Genomic DNA, 23,235 nt, shown 5'->3' on the forward strand with positions numbered 1-23,235 from the left:
TCAGTGCCTCTGCTGGGCAGGGAGGGGTCTGTGTGCAGTTATTCATGTGAATCCCACATTGCATTGTGTGTCATCCATGTGAATCACAGGTTGTGTGTTATTCCATGTCAGTCACAAGTTAAATTGTGTGTCATCCATTGTTAACTTGTGTGTTATTCCATGTAAATCACAGGTTAAATTGTGTGTTCTTCCATGTGAATCAATCACACATTGGATTGTGTGTTATTCCATGTCAACCACGTTAGATTGTGTTATTCCATGTAAATCACAGGTTAAATGGTGTGTTATTCCATGTCAGTCACAGGTTAAATGGTGTGTTATTCCATGTCAGTCACAGGTTAAATGGTGTGTTATTCCATGTAAATCACAGGTTAAATGGTGTGTTATTCCATGTAAATCACAGGTTAAATTGTGTGTTATTCCATGTAAATCACAGGTTAAACTGTGTGCTGTTCCATGTCAGTCACAGGTTAAATTGTGTGTGCTATTCCATGTCAGTCACAGGTTAAACCGTGTGTTATTTCATGTCAGTCACAGGTTAAACCGTGTGCTCTTCCATGTCAATCGCAGGTTAACTTGTGTGCTATTCCATGTAAATCACAGGTTAAATGGTGTGCTATTCCATGTCAATCACAGGTTAAATTGTGTGCTATTCCATGTAAATCACAGGTTAAACTGTGTGCTGTTCCATGTCAGTCACAGGTTAACTTGTGTGCTGTTCCATGTCAGTCACAGGTTAACTTGTGTGCTATCCCATGTCAGTCACAGGTTAAATTGTGTGCTATTCCATGTAAATCACAGGTTAAACTGTGTGTTATTCCATGTCAATCACAGGTTAAACCGTGTGCTCTTCCATGTCAATCGCGGGTTAACTTGTGTGCTATCCCATGTCAGTCACAGGTTAAACCGTGTGCTATCCCATGTGAGGAGTGTGATCAGCATCCCCCAGGCTGGATCACGTCCATTTCTCCTGCAGAGAAACCGTGGTCAGGTCGTTCTCATGACTTCAGCACCAGCCACTGAGATCAGGCCTTTGTCAGTAATGATGGCAGGGTACAGCAGGCCCTTCAAGGCAGAGGTGAATTCCCTGGGGCCAGGGATGTGCCCTCACAGCCCCCACACTCCTTTCTCTCCTTAAAGAACCCAGGGTAGATGTTCTGTACCTTATTTCCCAGGTGAAAGAACCAGGCCCACATCTCCCAGCCCCTGATATTCCTGGGGTTCCTGGTAACTGTGTTCCTGTGCTGGTTGTTGTCCTGTGTGGCTGCACTGCCCTAGGACCCTCCTGGAACCTTCCTGGAACCTTCCTCCACATTGGGTACCCAGTGCCAGCAGTTTGAAAACAAAGCCTGGAGGGTGCAGGAGGTCTGAGACCAACCAGAGGCTTCCTGTGAGAGAATAATCACAGTTGGCCCAATTATTTATGGCTTGGCACTGGCAGGCTGAGATGGCAAACACATTAACAGCAAACAGAAGGAGCTAAATTGGCTAAAGGCTCCTGAACAGGGAGGACTTCTCTGTTATAGATGTGAGGAAGGTTCCAAGAATAAAAAATGTGCCCTTTTCCAGCCTGGGGATTGCTCCAAGGGGGGCTGGTTGTAATTAATCTTTTGTGTGGTGAGTTGTGTATTTCCCTGCTGTCAATGTGCTGAAGCTGGCCTGCTGTAAATTACAGTGATGCAGCGAAAATTAATCATATTGGGCTAATGAGCACACAGAAAACCCTCTGATGGTATTCCTGGAGCTGTTTCTCCTCTGCAGTGAGAACAAAGAGGTTCCTCTGATAATTCCTGGTGACCTGGACTGGGAATCTTGAAATTCAGTAGCAAAACGTTGCTGCCCAGACTTCTGGCAGAACAGGAGAGGAAATGCTGAACCTACACATGCTCAGGGGCTGAGTAATTAGAGCAGAGGCTCATTATGTTAATGAGAGGCAGGATGCACTCTGCACGTCTGAGCTGTCAGCAGCAGCTCCCTGTGCCCTGCTGCAGCTCCTGCTCAAATCCAGCTCAGGTTGCAATTCCTGCTCTGGGGACTAAACCAGCAGTCAAGGGAAAATGTGCAAGTGGCTTTTACTCAGCTTTACTGGCCTCTGGCAGCCTGGACCACCTTGTTCCTTTGGCTTGTCTCACCTCTGGTTTCCACCTGAGTCAGGAGGAGAGAAGAGAGTTCAGTGTCTTGTGAGCTTCTCAATGTGCAGTATAATCTCTATTTCCCTTTCCTTCCCTCTAAACTCTTTTTACAAAGCACAGTAAAATATTCCAGAAGGGTTTTTGGGGATGTTTCCTTCTGCACAGTCTGAGTTTCTGTGTTTTAGGGGCTGGAGGGGTGGCCCTGGGATCCAATCAGGGCCAAATCCATCAGTTTGGTGCTGGTGGCAGTGGGGAGCTCCCAGGAAACACCAGGCAGGGACTGCTGGCACTCCCTGACTGCCAGAAGCCAAACAACTCCATTGCAAATGAGCATCCTGCCAACTGCATCCTTAGCATTCCCGTCTCTCTCTCAGGAGAGATGCATGGCTCCCTCCTGACTTGCAGGTCAGGACAGGGTCCCCAGGGCAGTGCAGGCTCCAGCAGCAGCAGCAGCAGTGCTGGGTGTGTGGCACAGCGGGTCCCACCTTCCCCAGGCACACCAGGGCACACAGGTGGATGATTTCACTGGGGAGCCTTCACCTCTGGGTTCTTTGGCTGCAGGTGCCTGCACTCTGGTGCTGTTCTGTTCCATGCTGCTGATCTCAGCAGGTTGTGGTTGATTGTGCCCCAGTCTGGGAGCAGGTGGGCCGAGGGGCTGCCGTGCTCTGCAGCCTCCCAGCACAGCCTGCCTGGGGCTTTCTGACCCGAGGGCACAGTGACCATGCTGATGTGTGTGCTCTGTCCCTGGCAGGCCATGAGAGCCCCTCTGGGAGTCGCTGCGTGATCTCGGAGTTCATCCGACCCCTGCAGATCTCTGGGGACAAACCAGAGCAGCTGTCTGTCAAACCCACCTTCCTGTCCAAGTCAAGATCTGACACCCCAAGATGCAGATTTGATTCAGACGTGAGTCCTTTTGAATTTTTTACTGGGAAAGTGACCTGGGGCTGCGGCTCCTCTGCTCCAGCAGGCTGCTGCAGGTAGATCCACGTGCTTGTGAGAAGTCATGACACAAAGGTTCTCATTTTGTGGGGCAGCAGTGGGAATTTGAGTGGTGTTTTCTAAGAAGGTGCAGCTGATGTCCCAGAAGGAGGTAAATTGGCCAATGGTTCCTGACCAGGGAGGAATTCTGTTATAGGTGTGAGGAAGAATAAAAAATGTGCCCTTTTCCAGCCTGGGGATTGCTCTAAGGGGGGCTGGTTGTAATTAATACAACAAATGTGATTAATGGGATGAAGATGAGGAGTGTGAGGACCCCTCTGAAGCTCTCAGTGCTGCCCACAGAGCATTTCTGGGTCGGGGCACAGCAGCATCCCTGCTCTGGGCAGGGCTCTGGCAGGGGAAACTGGGCACAGGAACAGATCAGCAGCTCCTGCCCTGCCCCAGGGCTGCTGGGCAGGAAAGGCTGGTTCATTCTGCAGGGCTGGTTCAAGGCTGGTTCACTCTGCAGGGTTGGTTCATTGTGCAGGGCTGGTTCACTCTGCAGGGCTGGTTCATTCTGCAGGGCTGGTTCAGGGCTGGTTCATTCTGCAGGGCTGGTTCAAGGCTGGTTCACTCTGCAGGGTTGGTTCATTGTGCAGGGCTGGTTCACTCTGCAGGGCTGGTTCATTCTGCAGGGCTGGTTCACTCTGCAGGGCTGGTTCATTGTGCAGGGCTGGTTCATTCTCCAAGGCTGGTTCATTCTTCAGGGCTCCTTCATTCTGCAGGGCTGGTTCAAGGCTGGTTCACTCTGCAGGGCTGGTTCAAGGCTGGTTCATTCTGCAGGGCTGGTTCATTCTCCAGGGCTGGTTCATTCTGCAGGGCTGGTTCATTCTCCAAGGCTGGTTCATTCTTCAGGGCTGGTTCATTCTGCAGGGCTGGTTCAAGGCTGGTTCACTCTGCAGGGCTGGTTCATTCTGCAGGGCTGGTTCACTCTGCAGGGTTGGTTCATTCTCCAGGGCTGGTTCATTCTCCAGGGCTGGTTCATTCTCCAAGGCTGGTTCATTCTCCAGGGCTCCTTCACTCTGCAGGGCTCCTCCTGTGCCTGCTGCTGTGCTGTGAGAGCCTCCCTGCAGCAGGGCAGGCACCTCCTGCTCACAGCCTCCCCAGAGGGTTCTGAGCCTGGAAAGGGGCACTGAGATTGCAGTGTGCTGTCACTAAAGCCATGCACTCCACGTTCTGTATTCAGATGTGCTTTGGAAGGGGGCTGCTCCTCCTTCCTTAGGAAGCTTTTCTGCTTTTCAGTGGATTTCCAGCAGAAATCCAATGGGAAGCTCAGAAGAGCTGTTCAAAGGTGCCATAACAAGTTGATTTTTAAGGTTTGGGACAAATATTAAATATAAAAACTGCATAGAACAATCTTGGAAAGTCTGTAGAAGGGCATTATTCTCTATTAAATACCCTGGTTTATATGGGCAGATAGCCACAAGGAAATGATCCTCAGATTTTACCCCATTTCAGGAAATCCCTTTCCTCATCCTTACAGGAGTAAATAAGTTGCACCCATGTGCATATTTTCTATCTGTGTTGTATTAATTGATACTGGAATAGTTGATGGAATCAAAATGTTTCTAAATGGCTCACAAGCCTGAGGGTATTCAACAAAATACTGGATTCTTGTATAGTGGGAGTTCCATGGGCATATCTGAGGATTATCCAGGGGAAATATTTGTGTATATTTGTGTAGCAGCATTATTGAAAAGTGGAAACATTCACTGCTTTTCGAAGAGGCCACAGAAAAAGCAGCTTAGCAAGGAGACTTAGGGAAGCAGAACTAACAGCAAGGAACAGGAGAAGCAAACGTCAAATTTAATTCCCCTTTTCTATTATTTTTGAGTTATCTCTGGCTGAGAATGCCAAGCCCTCTTTTGCAGAGCTGAACGTTTTGTGCCTTCTGGAGTGTAATTATGTGATCCACTCTCACTTTATGCAAGCTCACAGAAATTAAGCTCCATTCCCTTTAGAGATACCCAGACCCAGGGGAGGGCGTGTGAATAAAATCTAAAAAATGAAACATAATGCTGGGAAGTCTGAACTAAATCAATCAGTCAATAAATAAATCAATACATCAGTGCTACTCTGCAATGGCCCTGGCTGTTCCTGCTGAAAAGCCTTCTGGAATAACCATTCCTGGCTCTGTGCTCCCTGAGGAGCCCATGTCAAGGTCCCAGGGGGAAAATCCTGGCAGCTTTTCCTGGATCCCCCCGTGCTGCATGGGGGGAACCCCTAGGAGCTGCTGGTGCTGCCTTCTGGGCTAAAGCACCCTCAGGAGACAGCTCAGGGGAAAATCCTCTGCACTGGGGGTTTTCCTGGGGTGCTCCTGGCAGGGACCAGCTCAGACCTGGGAGCTGCAGCTCAGGGTCCGCCCTGGCTGGGTTGTAAAATTCTGCTCTGTTTTTGGACAGTTTATTTCATTTGGTCCCACTGTCAACCCAGTATTTCTACCTTACTCAAAGCTCTCTCGAGCTCAGGCAAAACGTTGGTCATTTTGTCTGAAATGGCTCACAGCAAACTGTACAGTAAGTGAAGTTCATCCCCCTCTTTAAAACCTCTGCTAGCTCAAAGCACAGCTGAAATTATTGTTTCACCAGTGAGAGACCTCGTGCAGGGCTGAAACAGGCAGAGTCTGTGTTGATCCAACACCACAGTCAAATCTCCAGGTTTTGTAGACCAGATTTGTGATAGAATAAACCTGTGGCTTTGCAGGATTGAATTCAATGGGATGTGAAATTCAGAAGAAAATATAGAAAATATGTTCTTTCCCTCAGTTAGTGGAAAGGGTGGTGTTCAAGAGATGCTGATGCTGTGGGCTGGTTGGGTGGGATTGGATTGGGTTGGATTGGATTGGATGAAGTTGGGTTGGGTTGGGTTGGGTTGGCAAGTGCTGTATTTTGTGTGATCCTCATGGTTTCCATGTGTTTGGAGGTTGACACTTGCACCAGTGCTAAACTCAGCATTTGTTTCAAGTACTCAGTCACTGGAATCTGCCCTTCTAAGTAAAATTAACCAGCTGTGCTCCATGTTAGAATTTAATTTTCTTTCCTTGATATTGTGTGTTCACTGATTGGCATCACCTGTCAGGAAAACTGTTCATTCTTCTTGTTTTCTAACCACATTATCTTTTTTCTTCCCCCCTCCCCACAGATGGATAATGATCAGAATTCCAATACCTCAAAGCAGAGATATTCTGGGAAAGTCCATCTTTGCATTGCCCGTTACAGGTAAAGCCCCATCTCCTCACAGACACCACACTCAGCTGAGCATTCAACAGCAGCTTTGGCTCCCCCTCATTCATACACTGAATTATGGCATGGAAAGGGTGTTCTGGGGAGCCTGTGCTCAGAGCAGAGCCTGTCCCAGGTATGGCTCCCCCTCATTCATACACTGAATTATGGCATGGAAAGGGTGTTCTGGGGAGCCTGTGCAGTTTGCACTGCCTGCAGAGCCTGTCCCAGGTATGGCTCCCCCTCATTCATACACTGAATTATTACATGGAAATAATGTTCTGTGCAGTTTTCATTGCCTGCAGAGCAGAGCCTGTCCCTGTGCCCCAGCTGGCAGAGGGAGCTGAGCTCTCCCACCCCCTGCATCCCTGTCCTCCAGTGTCTAAATCAGGTTAAATAAATGTGCTCCTCCTGCTCTAGAGAGGAGTCTCAGTCTCTTCTTTTCAATTACTTCTTCAGGCAAGAGGAGATTTGAAGTCCATCACTGCTTTGCACATTAAAATTTCAGGCGTTAGGGACTGTCATGATAAAAATTTCAGTGGCTAGCAGTTTCTTTCAGGATGGATGGAGATTTAAGTACTTCACAAGTACTTTTTTTCTCTCAGTAGCTTCTCTTAGATGTAGCTCACTGTTTTTTGTCTTCTTTTACCTTGCCTCTGTAGAAGCTTAATGAAGTGATGTGAAAGGAACATAAAATTGAATGCAGTGACTGGGAAAGACCCCCACAGCTAAGTTTGCTTTAATTCACTCTAGAAAATGAAGATAATTGTGGCCAGTGTTTTCCAAGAGCCCTAAGTGAGAAGTGTCTAAGTGCATCCTGCAGGAACTGGTGTAAAAGGAACATAAAATTGAATGCAGTGACTGGAAAAGACCCCCACAACTGAGTTTGCTTTGATTCACTCCAGAAAATCAAGGGAATTTGGCCAGTGTTTATCAAGAGCCCCGAGTGAGAAGTGTCTAAGGGCATCCTGCAGGAGGGGACGTGGGTTTAGGGGCAGAGGGGACCCCATAGGCACAGAGTGTCCCAGAGCCGCCCAGGAGGAGCCTCGGGAGGGATGGGAAGGGGGCAGTGCCCTCGGGGAGCTGCAGCCCTTGCTCAGCATCACTGTGTGTGTCCCCACAGCTACAACCCCTTCGATGGACCCAACGAGAACCCCGAGGCGGAGCTGCCTCTCACGGCTGGGAAGTACCTCTATGTGTACGGGGACATGGACGAGGATGGCTTCTATGAAGGTGCTTCCTACTGCGCCCCTGAGTTCCTGCTAGCTCATGCAGATTGGGATCAGCTCCCCTGTCAAGCACGCTCCAAATTCTCTCCTTTGTCTGCTCCGAAATCGGTTGCTAAATTTGGCTTTATCGTCGTGGTGTTAATTAAAAGAGTTTCTGCACCAGCAGAGCCACTCCTTGCAGGCAGAGCTAATTATAAAATATTTTATAGTGTCAGCTTTTCCTACTGGCAAGATTGAAGTTGACAAAAAAGCTTACTGGCAGTTCTGGTATTTCCCTTAATAAGCCTTTCTGCTCCCAGGCCGGGATGTTGTTTATGCACTGTCACTCATCCCCTGCCCCTTACCCTGCCCACTCTCAGGGCACTGCCATGGATGAGCTGCTCTCCTGTTGGAACCCAGCACATCCCTCTGGCTGTCCTGGACTGCCAAGACCCCTGCCAGGGGCTCAGGGACCCTGGCACAGAGCCCAGAATGCCCCTGTGGGTTTGATTATGACCCATGGAGCAAGTTACTAACCTTATATGAAGATCTGCAAGCCACGACAGTTTAAGTGGAATGATAGTGAATTTATCACGGGGTGAAAAATGGATTTTGGGGGTTTTTGGAATGGAGGGTTCAGGGGGAAAGATGGAGAGATCTGGGCGTGTCCAGCCTTTCTCCTTCTTCTTCTTGGCCTCCATCTTCTGCTGTGATGTTGGCACTTTTAGATTGGTTTAGAGTAGAAGCTCAGTGTCTAACATAGGTGACGAGTATTGAAAGTAATTGTAAATATTGTACATGCAGATTTTATTATAAAAAGATAACACAGCCCCGGGGGCAGGCAGAGTGCCCCTGTCTGTCCTGCTGAGTGGACCTCGGCTGGACAGGAGGAAGAATTTTATAGATAGGATACAATAAACAACCTTGAGACCGAGAAATGAAAAGCCCTGACTCCTTCGAGCACCAGGCTGGGAAAAGAGACTTTCCAACACATCTGGGGGTCACTGTGAGCAGCAGAGACCCCGAGATTCTCCTTCAGGGTTTCTAATGGCGCTGCTCTTTCTCTCCAGGAGAGCTTCTGGACGGGCAGAGAGGACTGGTGCCCTCGAACTTTGTGGATTTTGTGCAGGACAGCGAGGCGCGGCTGTCGAGCGTGGAGGAGCAGAACGCGCTGAACCGCGCGGGGGCCGCGCTGGAGGCGGAGCTGGAGCTCAGCCCCCCCGGGCTCCTGGAGCCCAGCAGCGGGCTCAGCAACGGCGCGGGCACCCTGGACGTCAACATCGACGAGATCGGAGAAGACATTGTGCCTTACCCCAGGAGAATCACCCTCATCAAGCAGCTGGCCAAGAGCGTCATCGTGGGCTGGGAGCCGCCCCTGGTGCCGCCCGGCTGGGGCACCGTCAGCAGCTACAACGTGCTGGTGGACAAGGAGGTCAGGATGAACATCGCCCTGGGCAGCAGGACCAAAGCCCTGATAGAGAAGCTCAACACCTCCACCTGCACCTACAGGATATCCATCCAGAGCATCACCAGCAAGGGCAGCTCCGACGAGCTGCAGTGCACCTTGCTGGTGGGCAAGGATGTCATCGTGGCCCCCTCCAACCTCCGCGTGGACAACATCACCCAGATCTCTGCTGAGCTCTCCTGGCTCCCCACAAACAGCAACTACAGTCACGTCATCTTCCTCAACGAGGAGGAGTTTGACATTGTCAAGGCTGCTAGCTACAAGTACCATTTTTTTAATTTGAAGCCCAATATGGCCTACAAGGTGAAGGTCATGGCAAAGCCCCACCAGATGCCCTGGCAGCTTCCCTTGGAGCAACGAGAGAAAAAGGAAGCCTTTGTGGAATTTTCTACATTGCCAGCAGGTTTGATATTTTCCTCCCTGCCCCAAAATTCTTCAGTTGAAATTCTCTGAAAATACTAGATAAAATACTTTAACCTACACAGCATTTAGGGGATGCAAGTGCATTTTGGTTGTGAAGGTGTAATTAACTTCATTTTACAGTTTGAATTTGTAAAGCCAACAGATTCATTGTGTTTTGGAGAGTCTGAGGTCTTTTCCCACCTGGCTTTTGCATTAGGAGTGTTGGTAAGTGTTGTCAGTCATTTGCCATTATTCAAGAACATTGAAGCAGTGTTGAAAACTAGAGCAGAAATAAAGCAGTGAATTTGAAGGATAATCTCATCATTTTGGGGGTGTGTGGCAGCATGTGAAATAATCTGAGTGTCTTTCTGTATAGATTCACCTACCCAGGGTCATCTAACCTTGGCCAAGTAGGAGAGCCCTCAGCTATTCAGTCTTTGAGAGCCTGGGTGCCTCTGGAGGGACACTCGGGCACGAGTGGCCCTGGCAGGCGAAGCCTCAGCAGCGTCCTGAGCTGGGTTTGCTCCCTGCCTGCAGGACGTGATCCAGCAAGGGCAGGAATTCATCCACCCTGCTCCCTCCCTGGCCTGGGTGAGGAGAGGAGAGGGCAGCAGGCTGTGGGCAGGGGGAGTGAAGCTCTGTGCCTCCTGTTTGGGTGCAGCACAGACCCTGGGGGATCTCCTCTGCTCCCGGGCTCCTCTTCAGCCTGGGGTCACTCAGTGGTGGTGGCAGTGCAGGGTGCAGGGAGGAGAGGCCATTTCACACCTGGGATTGTCCTGGGGGAGCTGGAGCCACTGCCTGGGTGCTGGCCTGAACTTATTTCAACTTTGCTATTTAGGAAGTGCCTTCTGAGTGAGGTTTTTCCAGGCCAAGCGCTTGCCATGCTGTACCTCCCTCTAGCTGTGAAGCCTGCTGAGCAGCACAGAGCTGCTCTCTGCTGAGAGCTGAGGAGCAGTGGAGCTCCCAGAACCTTCCCCACTGCTTCATTCCACTGGGAGCACTTCTAGAGAAACAGGCCAGCTCTTCACTGCTGTGTAGAGAAAACAAAACAGCAGCTGGTGAAGTGGTTAGAGGCTGATGCCTGATTGCAGAGTCACTGGAGCAGAGGAAAAGATGAATTTGGAGCCAGTGATGGGAGTTGCCATCACAGAGTGCCATGCAGTTGAACTCATCTCGACTCATCAAAGCAATGGAATTGCTCACATAAAAGTACAAGTGTCTCTCTCTTGGGCACTCAGATCTAAAAATGGATATAAGCACAGGATTGGGACCAATGGGCTGCTGCAGCTTTTGGAGCTCATTTATGTAAAAAACCCTATGAGGACCAAAGCGTAGCAGAATTCCAAAACAAACATTTATGTTGATGACCAAGGCCATAGAAAATCACCAGGAATCATTTCCCATGTAATGATGGGAGGAAATAGGAGCCATGCTGAGCCTCGGGCACTGCAGTTTATTAAACCTATCTCTGCACAGCCTGGGAAGGTCGAGACAGACACCCTGGGGACTGTTTCCTTGTGGGAGGATGGAAGGAAGGTGACTTCTCCTGCAGGAGCACATTAATGTCATTGTCACTGGCAGGATGCTGGGTTAGATCAGGTGCATGCTTTCTGTAAGCTGAGCAGCCTTGCTGAATTGGGAGTGCTGGCTGGCAGTAAAACAGGATGGCCAGGAAAGCTGAAATTCAATCCTGAACCAAAATCTCTCTTGGCCAAGAATAGTATTAGGTCAATTTGCATACTCTCAACTTGCAAGATAAAAATACTTTATAGATGCAGGGGTGGTATGAGCCAAGCCTTCCTGTTGTACCTCTACTGTCCTGAACATGACCATGATTTCATTTCCGTGTCCACCAGAGGATGAAATTCAGTGGCAGCAAAGCAGTGAAATGCACTGGCAGTTGCCAGGGGTCTTGTGTGATATTTGCACGTGTGTCAAGCACATTTGAAGTATTTGCAGCCTTTTGGGAGGATGAACAGATCTGTTGGTGTTTGGTTTGCTGGGAGAAGCAATCCCACAGCAGCCAGGCTCTGTGTGTGCTCTGCAGAGGTGGCTGCAGCCCAGCCCTGCAGCAGCAGCAGCCTCTGCTCGGGGCTGGGTGCTTCAATTAACACAACGGGATGCTTGAAAAATTCATGAACTAATAATCTCTGTGATATTTTTACTTTGGCTTTCTGGCCAAAGTAGAGCTATTTATAGCAGGGTAATGCCTGTTAATTAAGGAGGTATCTGGTGTGCTGTCACACTGACACACACTAAATGCCTTCAGAGGTTCTGGGTGTGTTTTTGACTCGGTGCAGAGGCAGGGCTGGGCCCAGCTGTCCTGTGTCCAGCTGTGGAACGTGCTGCAGCCCAGCTGCTCTGCCCTGAGCCCCACCTGACCGTGCCCTCTCTCCTAGGTCCCCCAGCCCCGCCTCAGGAGGTGTGTGTGCGGGCAGGGAGCGCGCCAGGCACGCTGCAGGTGTGCTGGAAGCCCCCAGCTCTGTCAGCCACGGGGACGTCCCACGGTGCCAGCGTCACAGGCTACGGCGTCTATGCCAAAGGGCAGCGGGTGAGTCCCTGCCACCTCTGCCACCTCTGCCACTGCTGTCACCTCTGTCACCTCTGCCACCTCTGCCATCTCTGTCACTGCTGCCACCTCTGCCACTGCTGTCACCTCTGCCACCTCTGCCACCTCTGCCACCTCTGCCATCTCTGCTATCGCTGCCACCGCTGCCACCGCTGCCACCTCTGTCACCTCTGCTATCTCTGCCACCTCTGTCACCTCTGCCACCTCTGCCACTGCTGTCACCTCTGTCACCTCTGTCACCTCTGTCACCTCTGCTATCTCTGCCACCTCTGTCACCTCTGCCACCTCTGCCACTGCTGTCACCTCTGTCACCTCTGTCACCTCTGCTATCTCTGCCACCTCTGCCACCTCTGCCACCTCTGCCATCTCTGCCATCTCTGCCATCTCTGTCACCTCTGCCACCTCTGTCACCGCTGCCACCTCTGCCACCTCTGCTATCTCTGCCACCTCTGCCACCTCTGTCACTGCTGCCACATCTGCTATCTCTGCCACCTCTGCCACCTCTGCCACCTCTGCCACCTCTGCCACCTCTGTCCCCTCTGCCACCTCTGCCACCTCTGCCACCTCTGTCACCTCTGCTACCTCTGCTGGCATCCTGCTGTCAGGGACATGGGGTCTCCTGGGTCCCCCCATGTAGGGAGGAATGATGAGTCTGACTCCATGTTCTTAGAAGGCTAATTTATTGTTTTATGATCTATGTTATATTAAAGAATGCTATAGAAACTATAAACTATACTATACAAAATTATAAAGTATAAACTCTAAACTATACTAAGGAACAGAGAAAGGATACAGACAGGAGGCTGGAAGATACCAATGAAAAACTCGTGACTCCTTCCAGAGTCCCGGCACAGCCTGACCGTGATTGGTCATTTTTAAGTCAATTAAGTCAAAACAATAATTAAGGATTAATCAAAACAATAATTAATAATTAATCATAATTAAGTCAAAACAATTCACATGAAACTAATGAACAATTGCCTGTTGGATAAACAATCTCCAACCACATTCCAAAGCAGCAAAACACAGGAGAAGCAAAATGACGGCGCTGACGTGTAACCTCACTCTGGGGGGCTCACGGGTGTCTGTCTGTCCCAGCTGGGTGCTCACAGGTGTCTGTCTGTCCCAGCTGGGTGCTGAGATGTGTCTGTCTGTCCCCAGGTGTCCAAGGTGGCCCTGCCAGCCGCAGAGGGCACAGCACTGATGTGTGTCTGTGCTCACGGGTGTCTGTGCTCACAGGTGTCTGTGTGTCTGTGCTCACAGGTGTCTGTGATCACAGGTGTCTGTGTGTCTGTCCCCAGGTATCTGAGGTGGCGCTCCCGGCCGCAGAGGGCACAGCACTGATGTGTAACCCCGGTCTGTCTGTGTGTCTGTCCCCAGGTATCCGAGGTGGCGCTCCCGGCCGCAGAGGGCACAGCACTGATGTGTAACCCCGGTCTGTCTGTGTGTCTGTCCCCAGGTATCCGAGGTGGCGCTCCCGGCCGCAGAGGGCACAGCACTGATGTGTAACCCCGGTCTGTCTGTGTGTCTGTCCCCAGGTATCCGAGGTGGCGCTCCCGGCTGCAGAGGGCACAGCACTGATGTGTGTCTGTGCTCACAGGTGTCTGTGCTCACAGGTGTCTGTGATCACAGGTGTCTGTGTGTCTGTCCCCAGGTATCCGAGGTGGCGCTCCCAGCCGCAGAGGGCACAGCACTGATGTGTGTCTGTGCTCACAGGTGTCTGTGCTCACAGGTGTCTGTGCTCACAGGTGTCTGTGTGTCTGTCCCCAGGTGTGCGAGGTGGCGCTCCCGGCCGCAGAGGGCACAGCACTGATGTGTGTCTGTGCTCACAGGTGTCTGTGCTCACAGGTGTCTGTGTGTCTGTCCCCAGGTGTGCGAGGTGGCGCTCCCGGCCGCAGAGGGCACAGCACTGATGTGTAACCCCGGTCTGTCTGTGTGTCTGTCCCCAGGTATCCGAGGTGGCGCTCCCAGCCGCGGAGGGCACGGCGCTGGAGCTGCCGCGGCTGCGCGCCCTGGACGCCCGCGAGCTCACCGTGCGGACGCTCTCCGTGCAGGGCGAGTCCCTGGACTCTGCCCCTGCTGCCATTCCCCCCGACCTCCTGGTGCCTCCACCCCCCCACCCCAGGACTGCTCCCAAATCCAAGCCATTAGCAAGTGCCGGAGCCCCAGAAACCAAAGAAGAACATTTCGGGCCGCATTTCAAACGGGATGAGTCCTGGGAGCAGACTCGCTCGGTGTCCCCCGGGCACGGACACATGCTGGAGCCACCCACCTTCCACGGCCCCCTCCAGGGCAGGAGGTCTCCATCCCCCAACAGGATCCTGCCCCAGCCTCAAGGCACTCCGGTCCCCAACACCGTCGCAAAAGCCATGGCGAGAGAGGCTGCACAGAGGGTGGCAGAGAGCAACAGGGTAAAGGCAAACTCCAGCTGGGCTGGGCTGGGCTGGGCTGGGCTGGGCTGGGCTCTGTGGCACCTGCACTGGGGCTCTTCTGGGCTGGGCTGGGCTCTGTGGCTCCATTGGGGCTTTTCTGGGCTGGGCTGAGCTCTGTGGCTCCATTGGGGCTTTTCTGGGCTGGGCTGGGCTCTGTGGCTCCACTGGGGCTTTTCTGGGCTGGGCTGGGCTCTGTGGCTCCACTGGGGCTTTTCTGGTCTCTTCACTCTGACCCCTGCCATTCAGGCGTTTCTCGGCTGGTCTGTCCACTGTGGCACCTGCCACCAAAGATTGCTCATCATGTGCTTCAAGGGGTGGGTGATCGTTCCTAAGTTCTGAAGATGCACAGCTTGAGAAGCAGAGTGCTGGAATTCTGGGCTGATGGAGCCCTCCTGTGTCTGCTGTGGTGGATCCACAGGGAATTTTACACTTTTGCCCTTCTCAGTGCTGCCTTTTCACACGGGTTTGCAGCTGCTCCTCCCTCCAGCAGTGTCACTGCCCAAGGACACCCCTGGTTTGGGACCACCTTGACCCAAGGCTGTGCACTGGCTCAGATCTTTGCCAGTTGATTTCAATCCCACACTTGGGGCTCTGGGGTCAGTGCAGCTGATGTGGATGCATCCTGACAACGTGCTGTGTGTGTTCCACACAAATATGCAATATTTAAATACTCCCAGTGCCCTGGGCAGTTACTGTCTCATCACAAGCTGCTCACAACTGTCTGTTACTTCTTGCAAGTGTCACATATTCCACAGATTTTCTTGGTGCTTCATCTGGCAGTCATCAGTTATGTCCAGTTTTTAGTCTCCCATTGTATCTCCAAAATAGCTCCACTAATTTGGACAGTTCACACATGCCTTAACAGCCCCAGCTAATTGACTGTTCCTGTTTTGGGATGCATTTGATCCAGTGGGTAAATCGAGCAAGCTTTTGAGAACCTGAATAATTCTGGATCAGTGATAATAGGTCTGATAAATACATATGTATGCATCTGTATGTATCTCTCTTTTGTTTATAAATAAGACTGGAATGGAATAGAGGGAAAAAAGGCAATTGGTTTCTTTGGCCCTATGAGGTGAAAGTTGATTTAAGAACCACACTGGGAAAGAGAACAGAAATCCTTTTTCTGGTTTGGAAAGTTGCTGACATAACATGTGCTCTGGACCACGTTTGGTTACGTTAGTTTAAGTGATGCCTGAAATGATTTATTCAGGAATCTGGACAGAAGCTTACAGACAAATTGATTCTAAATTAAATCAAATCCTGCCAGGGATATTTGTCACGTTGGGTCCCCTGTGGTACAAACTCTTCACTCGAGGCAAGTGCTGCAGAAGGAGCTGTGGGCCTGCCCTGCCTGCTGGGGGCTGATGGGCTCAGTCCCCAGAGCCAGCAGGAGCTGCTGAGCCCAGGAGCCTCCTCAGAGCACAGCAGGAGCCACAGCCTCATCTGGGGCTTTAGTGCTGGGGCCACAAATGCTGTTGTGGTTTGAGCATGCACTGCTCTGCCAGGGAAAGGAGCGTGTCTGCTGGCAGCTCTGAGTGCAGAGCACTGGGAATTTTGGGAAGCAGAACAGGGAGGAGAGCTGGCAGCTCAGCTGATAAGCACATGCAGTCAGGTAATTGGTTAAGAGTGAGGGTAACAAAACAGGCAGAAACTTCTTGGAAACTCCTCAAAGGTTCCAGCCAGGGGGAACTAAAGTGCTTTAAACTGTGGGAGCTTTTAAAAACTGGGTGCTTGAGTCTTTGTGTCCTGGGTGCAGGGCAGTGTCCCCAGTGTCCCTTGCTGTCCCCCAGATGGAGAGGAGGAGTGTTTGTATGTGTGTTTGTGGGTGCAGGGCAGTGTCCCCAGTGTCCCTTGCTGTCCCCCAGATGGAGAGGAGGAGTGTTTGTATTTGTGTTTGTGGGTGCAGGGCAGTGTCCCCAGTGTCCCCAGTGTCCCCAGTGTCCCCAGTGTCCCTTGCTGTCCCCAGATGGAGAGGAGGAGCGTTTTCAGCGAGAGGAGCAGCGCAGCCCCGTACTCGGATGAGGAGGAGGAGGATGGCTACGACTCACCCAGGGTGAAGCGCAGGGGAGCCTCGGTGGACGAGTTCCTGAAGGAGTCCGAGCTTGGGAAGCAGGTGAGGAGCTGGCCTGGCTGTGCCAGGGCTCAGCAGGAGCAGAGGGATCCCTGGAGGGCAGCTCGGGCAGGGCACTGCCAGGGCTGCGGCCGGGCTGGGAACACAGGCGGGGACACAGGCGGGGACACAGGCGGGGACACGGGTGGGGACACAGGTGGGGACACAGGTGGGGACACAGGTGACACCGTGACACAGGCGGGGACACAGGCGGGGACACGGGTGACAGAGTGACACAGGCTGGGACACAGGTGGTGACACAGGTGACACAGGCTGTGGCGTGGGGGTGACACAAGTGAAACAGGTGGTGAAACAGGTGGTGACAGAGGCTTTGACAGAGGTTGTGACACAGGTGACACAGGTGGGGACACAGGTGGTGTCACAGGTGAGGCTGAGCCGTGGGCAGGGATGCTCCTGTTCCCTGTGTTTTGCACGACTGCACAGCTTTTAGTCTGATCCAACTGAAAACAACTATTAAATAACTGATTACATTAATTTCAAGGGAGATATAAAGTCTAGAAAAGAGATGGGTTTTTCATGTCTTGGCATAGTTTAAAAAACTTTACTCAAAGACCTGAGCTCCTGTGTGGAGGGTCCACAGTGGTGGCAATATGCTGCAAGAATTAAATGCTGACCACTTTGAAATGATAATGTGATGTAACAAACAGCTGCAAAGAACAGATGATATGTGAATTATCCTCAGGCTCTCACAGTTTGGTCAGCAAGGCCATTGATGTATGAAGGACCTCTTTAATGAGGGGAATTTAATCAAGACTAAAACTAGATTTGGTGCTGTGAATGAAGATGTCCTTTATTGTATCACCTGGGATTGAGACTGGATTTCTGGAATTAGGGTGATAAATGGGCAAAACAGAATTTCCACAGAATTTCCACAGGGATTGAGACTGGGTTTCTGGAGTTAGGGTGATAAAAGGGCAAACAGAATTTCCATGGGATTGAGGCTGGGTTTCTGGAGTTAGGGTGATAAAAGGGCAAGCAGAATTTCCATGGATGTGTGCAGCAGAGCAGAGCGCGCTGGGCTGTGGCTGCGGCGGCTCCTCTGGGCTCAGCAGGATTGGCAGCTTCAGCAGAGCTCTCTGTGCCCCTCAGGCTCACTACTGCCTGGGGGACGAGTACCACACGGAGAGCAGCCGGGGCTCCGACCTGTCGGACATCCTGGAGGAGGATGAGGAGGAGCTCTACTCCGAGATGCAGCTGGAGGAAGGGCGGCGGCGCCTGAGCCTGGGCTCGCACGGCGCGCTCAAGGTGAGCCTGGCACCCCTGGGCACCCCTGGGCACCCCTGGGTGCAGCCTTGGGGCTGCTGCAGCCACCCCAGTGAGCCTGGGCACCCCTGGGTGCTCCCTGCAGCCACCCCAGAGCCTGGGCACCCCTGGGTGCAGCCTTGGGGCTCCTGCAGCCACCCCAGTGAGCCTGGGCACCCCTGGGTGCTCCCTGCAGCCACCCCAGAGCCTGGGCACCCCTGGGTGCAGCCTCAGGGCTCCTGCAGCCACCCCAGAGCCTGCAGACACTAAAGCTCACTCTGCCCTAGAGGGTAGAGCTGGGCTGCTTTAATGTATTTAATACTTATGGGTTTTTTCATTATTTGATAGATAAACTTTTAACTAACAGAGCATTTTCCTGTCTGTGATTGTTGCCCTTGCAATTTTTGTTCTGCATCTGGGGCCTTCCCCTGTCTCTGTGAGGATATACTGCATGTGCCACCCTGAAAAATGAGTTGTTTCTGAGCAAGGAGATTTGTAAAGACTTACAAAACAACTTCTGTTTTTCCTGTGTGAGTGATTTGTCCATGTACCCAGTGCTGGTCCCATCCCTTCCACAGGCATAAAGCCTTCCTGTGAGAAAGGAGTTGTTTCAGCTTTGTTTGATCAATGCTTTATCAGAACTCCTTGTGCTCTGAATTTTAGGGAATCACCAGAGAGAGTAGGGAATATGTTCCAGAAATATTGCTTTAGTACAGGAATATTCATCATGAAGGAAACTTCAGTGCAGCACCTAAAGCATATGCAGAGCACTGAGCATACCCAGTACTGAATATGTATTTGCCATATTGTATTTGTACATATGAATTGTATTTGCATCTTTATGTGTGTAGTAATTACTGGGTTTTCTTAGAAAGCACAAACCCACAGGTTACCTTTTTCCTCAGTAGATCGTTATTTAACTAAAATCAGTACTATTTTGTCATGCATACAAGAGTTCTGACCATTGCTATGACTGCTTTCATGTGCTGTGAATCCAGTCCTTTTATTCTGACACTGTCTGCAGTGAGACAGGGACCTTTTCAAAGTAAGGAATTACCATTGTTTGTATTGCTGCACCAGCAGAAAGGCTGAAACCAAAATCCTTCTGCACGCCCATTGTATCCCCTTCCCTGGCACAAAGAATAATCCCCAGACTGTTCTTGTTCTTTATGCATCAGAAGGTGTATTTACTTCTTGGATTTAAAATAGTATTGCCAGTGTTGATACTGAGAAAGTTCCAGAGCCTTAACTGGTGTGGGAAATCGTTTTTGACCTGCTAAAGTTGTCAGACTTCTCTTGATGTAGTTCATGCTTAGTGATCTTTTTCTCACTTCCATGGTGCTTTATCTCAAGTTTCACAGGTGTTACACACATTTTAAAAACAAAGGAAAATAGGTGAAACAGTCTAAAGTGACTTGGAAAGTTCCCTCTGCCTGGAAGGGACAAGGCCCAAACGGCAGCTAAGTTCAGAGTGCTCAGAGGGAGATGCTGTGACATCTCCAGGAGGATCTGTTGTTATTTCTGGGTGCTCCTGAGCCCAGAGGTGCCCCTGATCCGGGCATTAGGCACAAGGAGAGATGATCTCTGATGCAGGGTCAGTAATCCTGGCAGCCAGAGCCAGCAGCTCCTGCCCTGTGCTCCCTTCCCTCTCCCAGGGTTCTTGGTCAGTGCTTTGTGGAAATGGAACAGGAAAATCGCTGAATGTATCTGCATGTCCAGAATGCTGGTTTTACCCAGGCTGGGGTCGTTTTTATTTGCTCCTGGCACAAACAGACACTTGGGCTCACAGCTGATGTTCAAGCACTGGTTTTATGGGGCAGGTACCAGATCATGATGAGGTTTGATGGCAGTGCAGAGCAGGTGACCCTGGGGCTTTCCCTGGGAGCCAAGCTTTAAAAATGGTGCGGGTTTTTTGGAGTTGTAGAGAGGAAACCAGAACTCCTTTAATGATGGCTGTGGAATAGCTCTGCTCTGACAGGAGACTGAAGAGATTTACTCCTTACACAGAAGCTTTAGGAGATGCAAAGCAAGCAAGCTTGCTAGGGCAGAGCTGTCATTCTCAGCTGTGGGTTCTGGTTACAGAGGAGGTCAGATGGCATTTTGGCACGGGGCAGGAAGGAGTTTCAGTGCCATTCTCATCCACCATGCTGCACCCTGTGCGTGGCTTCCATGACTCCGTTTCAAATGCATGAGTTCATTCTTGTTAAGAGCATCCCTCAGTTGTTTGTACTGACCTCTCATGTTGTACCTGGCACCCAGCAACTTCTTAACCACATCTTTGTTTTTCACAGATCCTCATTCAAAGCATGACATCCTTTTCATAATATAAGCTGCATGTCTTACGTTTGCCATTGCTCTAAAACTAATTCTGTCTTTATTTTTCTTTTCTCCCTTTTCCCTCCCATTTTATTTTTGTCACACACTCTTTGTTCCCTGTCTGGTTTTTGACATTACATAATCTTAAGGAGTACGATAAGAATAAGACCACTGAAGCCACTTTTGTGGAACAGCCTGGCTTTCCCCAGCAGACACGCCACAGTAAAAGGCTTTTCAGTATCCCAGAGGTGGCTGAAGAGGACGGTGAATACCCCGAAGTGCTGTACAAGCAGGGTTTAGGTATGCCCTATAGAAAGAACCCCAGAATAGCTAGAGGCCCCAGAGCTGGCAGGCCCTGCCGTCAGGAGCAGCAGCACAGCCCCAGGCACCCGGGCAGGGCCAGGGCAGTGCCGGGGCTGCAGGAGCTGGAGGACAGAGGAGGGAAATGCAGCCAGGCCCTGTCCCGCAGCCCCGACAGCGGCCTGGACTGCGGCAGCGAGGAGGAGGAGCCCCGGCTGGGCCGGGCACAGTGGGGCAGCGATGAAGAGCAGCCCTGGGGTGGTGGCAGACGCAGGAGCAGCAGCGATGAAGAGCGGTCCCGGTTCGGTGTCAGAGCCCAAAGGAGCAGCGATGAAGAGCGGTCCCAGCACAGTTTCAGATGCCAAAGGAGCAGCGATGAAGAGCGGCCCCGGTTTGGTGGCACAGCCCAATGGGGCAGCGATGAAGAGCGATCCCGGTTCAGTGGCAGAGCCCAAAGGGGCAGCAATGAAGAGCGGTCCCAGCACAGTTTCAGACCCCAATGGGGCAGTGAGGAAGAGGAGCCCCAGCCCAGGTTCAGACACAGGAGTGGCAGCGAGGAAGAGGAGCCCCGGCGCACTGTGAGAGCCCAAAGAGGCAGTGAGGAAGAGGAGCCCCGGTTCAGTGTCAGACCCCAGTGGGGCAGTGATGAAGAGCGGTCCCGGCACGGTGTCAGACACAGGAGTGGCAGTGAGGAAGAGGAGCCCCGGTTCAGTGTCAGACCCCAGTGGGGCAGTGATGAAGAGCGGTCCCGGCATGGTGTCAGACACAGGAGTGGCAGTGATGAAGAGCGGTCCCGGCACGGTGTCAGAGCTCAAAGGAGCAGTGATGAAGAGCGGCCCTGGTTGGGTGTCAGACACAGGAGCGGCAGTGAGGAAGAGGAGCCCCGTTATGGTGTCAGAGCCCAAAGGAGCAGTGATGAAGAGCAGCCCCGTTATGGTGTCAGAGCCCAAAGGAGCAGTGATGAAGAGCAGCCCCGTTATGGTGTCAGAGCCCAAAGGGGCAATGATGAAGAGCAGCACCCCCATCACGGTGTCAGAGCCCAAAGGGGCAGTGATGAAGAGCAGCACCCCCAGCACGGTGTCAGAGCCCCCCCGGACCCCGATCCCTGTCCGTGCCGCCGGGGCCCGCGGCCGCCGCTGTCCCGCAGGAGGACCCTGACCCGGCAGAGCAGCATCGAGGAGGATTTCGGGGAGCTGGAGCAGCCCGGGGCTCCCCGCAGAGCCGAGCAGGAGCGGGGCTGGAGGAGCCTCCCCAGAGCAGCCGGGCCTAGGGCAGCTGCTGGCCTTGCACAGCCACCCCTCAGAGATGCACAAGACTCCCTGGTGTGTGAAGTATCTTCCTTCTAACATCTGCTTGCCAAATCAGTCTGGTCTCTTTATTCTCTTTATTTCTTGGTTTGTTTTTTTTTCTTTTTTCTTTTTTTTTTCCCAAATTGATTTTTAAAGTCCGTCCTTTGGACCCATCTGCTACATTTTCTCCCCATTTTTTTTTTCTTCCCCATTCATTTTGGTTTATTACTCTGCATTTTCATTTATGGTCCTCTTTTGAGTCATGCTGAAATCAGATTAATTTGCTTTGCAATGATTTTCCCCCCAAACAAATTACAATAATGGCTGCTTTTATTAAAGGACAACTGAATCTAAATTTTAATTAAGGGTTAGCTGAACTATAATTTTTCCAAAAGATTGCTTTTCTTTATTTTGCCTATCTGAATGTTGCTCTAAAAAAAAAAAAAAACAAACAAGCTGCATTTTTAACTGGAGAAATGTTTCATCCATATTTTAATTTTTTTTTTAATTATTGTCAAGAAATTCATTTCATCATGTTGTTTTTATTCATCTCATTCCCAGAATTTTCAGGATATGCTCTTTATCATGGAACATCTCAAGACAAGAATCAAGACTCTCCCCCAGTGTGACAGTGACCCAGATTTATGGAGTCACAGCTTCATCATTTTCATTTTCTGCCTTATCTCCGCGCTGTCACCACGCTGCCGTCCTTGTCAGACCATCTCTTCTTGCCTTTGAAGTTGCAGACTGCATCTCTGCAGAGAATGCAGGCACAGAGCTGCTGCCAAGGGGAGCCCAGGGCCATGCACACCTGCCAGGGATGCTCTGCACCACCTTGTTTGCATTTCTGCCCAGTCACGTCCAGAGGAGCCTCCAGGTGTGAGGGAGGGACACATCCCCGAGAGCAGAGCCAGCTCTGGGGTGCCCACTGCATCCTGACACATTGCACATGAGAGGAGAGCCAGCTCTGCACCCTGTGTCTGCAGCCCTGGGCTGCACAGTCCATCCTGACGTGTTCCACAGCAGGGCAGGGCCAGCTCTGCCTGCAGCCCTGGGGTGCCCACTGCATCCTGACGTGTTCCAGAGCAGGGCAGAGCCAGCTGTGCACCCTGTGCCTGCAGCCCTGGGCTGCACAGTCCATCCTGACGTGTTCCAGAGCAGGGCAGGGCCAGCTCTGCACCCTGTGCCTGCAGCCCTGGGCTGCCCACTGCATCCTGACGTGTTCCAGAGCAGGGCAGAGCCAGCTCTGCACCCTGTGCCTGCAGCCCTGGGCTGCACAGTCCATCCTGATGGGTTCCACAGCAGGGCAGGGCCAGCTGCTGCTCCTGGAGCCTCCCAGGCCAGGCTGGAGTGACCCCCCAGTTGCTCCCAGCAGCAGGGGTGACCAGGCAGTGCTGGTGCCAGTGAGAGCAGGACGAGCTCAGGGGAGCTCCCACAGCCCCTGCAGTGCCCAGGCAGCAGAGGCAGCTGTGCTGGGGGGGTCTGCAGCCCTCCTGCCCTTGCCCAGGGCCACCAGGAGCCATCCTGGCTCCCTGCTGCAGCTCCAG

At 51.7% G+C, this 23,235-nt stretch overlaps 1 protein-coding gene across 12 annotated transcripts in view; it reads left to right on the top strand.

The window, feature by feature from the left end:
• The window catches only part of RIMBP2 (RIMS binding protein 2), an 88,219-nt gene that overhangs the window by 57,063 nt on the left and 7,921 nt on the right, over window positions 1-23,235 (top strand). For 7 of the 12 annotated variants that reach the window (XM_077188011.1, XM_077188016.1, XM_077188017.1 and 4 more), the window contains 9 exons: window positions 2,884-3,035; window positions 6,252-6,328; window positions 7,455-7,564; window positions 8,610-9,407; window positions 11,806-11,957; window positions 13,925-14,386; window positions 16,377-16,523; window positions 17,631-17,786; window positions 20,249-21,721. In XM_077188011.1, coding sequence (XP_077044126.1) covers window positions 2,884-3,035; window positions 6,252-6,328; window positions 7,455-7,564; window positions 8,610-9,407; window positions 11,806-11,957; window positions 13,925-14,386; window positions 16,377-16,523; window positions 17,631-17,786; window positions 20,249-21,721 — 3,527 coding nt within the window. Of the gene's footprint in view, window positions 1-2,883; window positions 3,036-6,251; window positions 6,329-7,454; window positions 7,565-8,609; window positions 9,408-11,805; window positions 11,958-13,845; window positions 13,873-13,924; window positions 14,387-16,376; window positions 16,524-17,630; window positions 17,787-20,248; window positions 21,722-23,235 lie in introns of all 12 variants that reach the window. The other 5 variants (XR_013184682.1, XM_054645973.2, XM_054645972.2 and 2 more) reach the window with 2 other exon arrangements.

Source organism: Agelaius phoeniceus, chromosome 18 (assembly GCF_051311805.1).
Source record: "Agelaius phoeniceus isolate bAgePho1 chromosome 18, bAgePho1.hap1, whole genome shotgun sequence".
NCBI lineage: Eukaryota > Metazoa > Chordata > Aves > Passeriformes > Icteridae > Agelaius > Agelaius phoeniceus.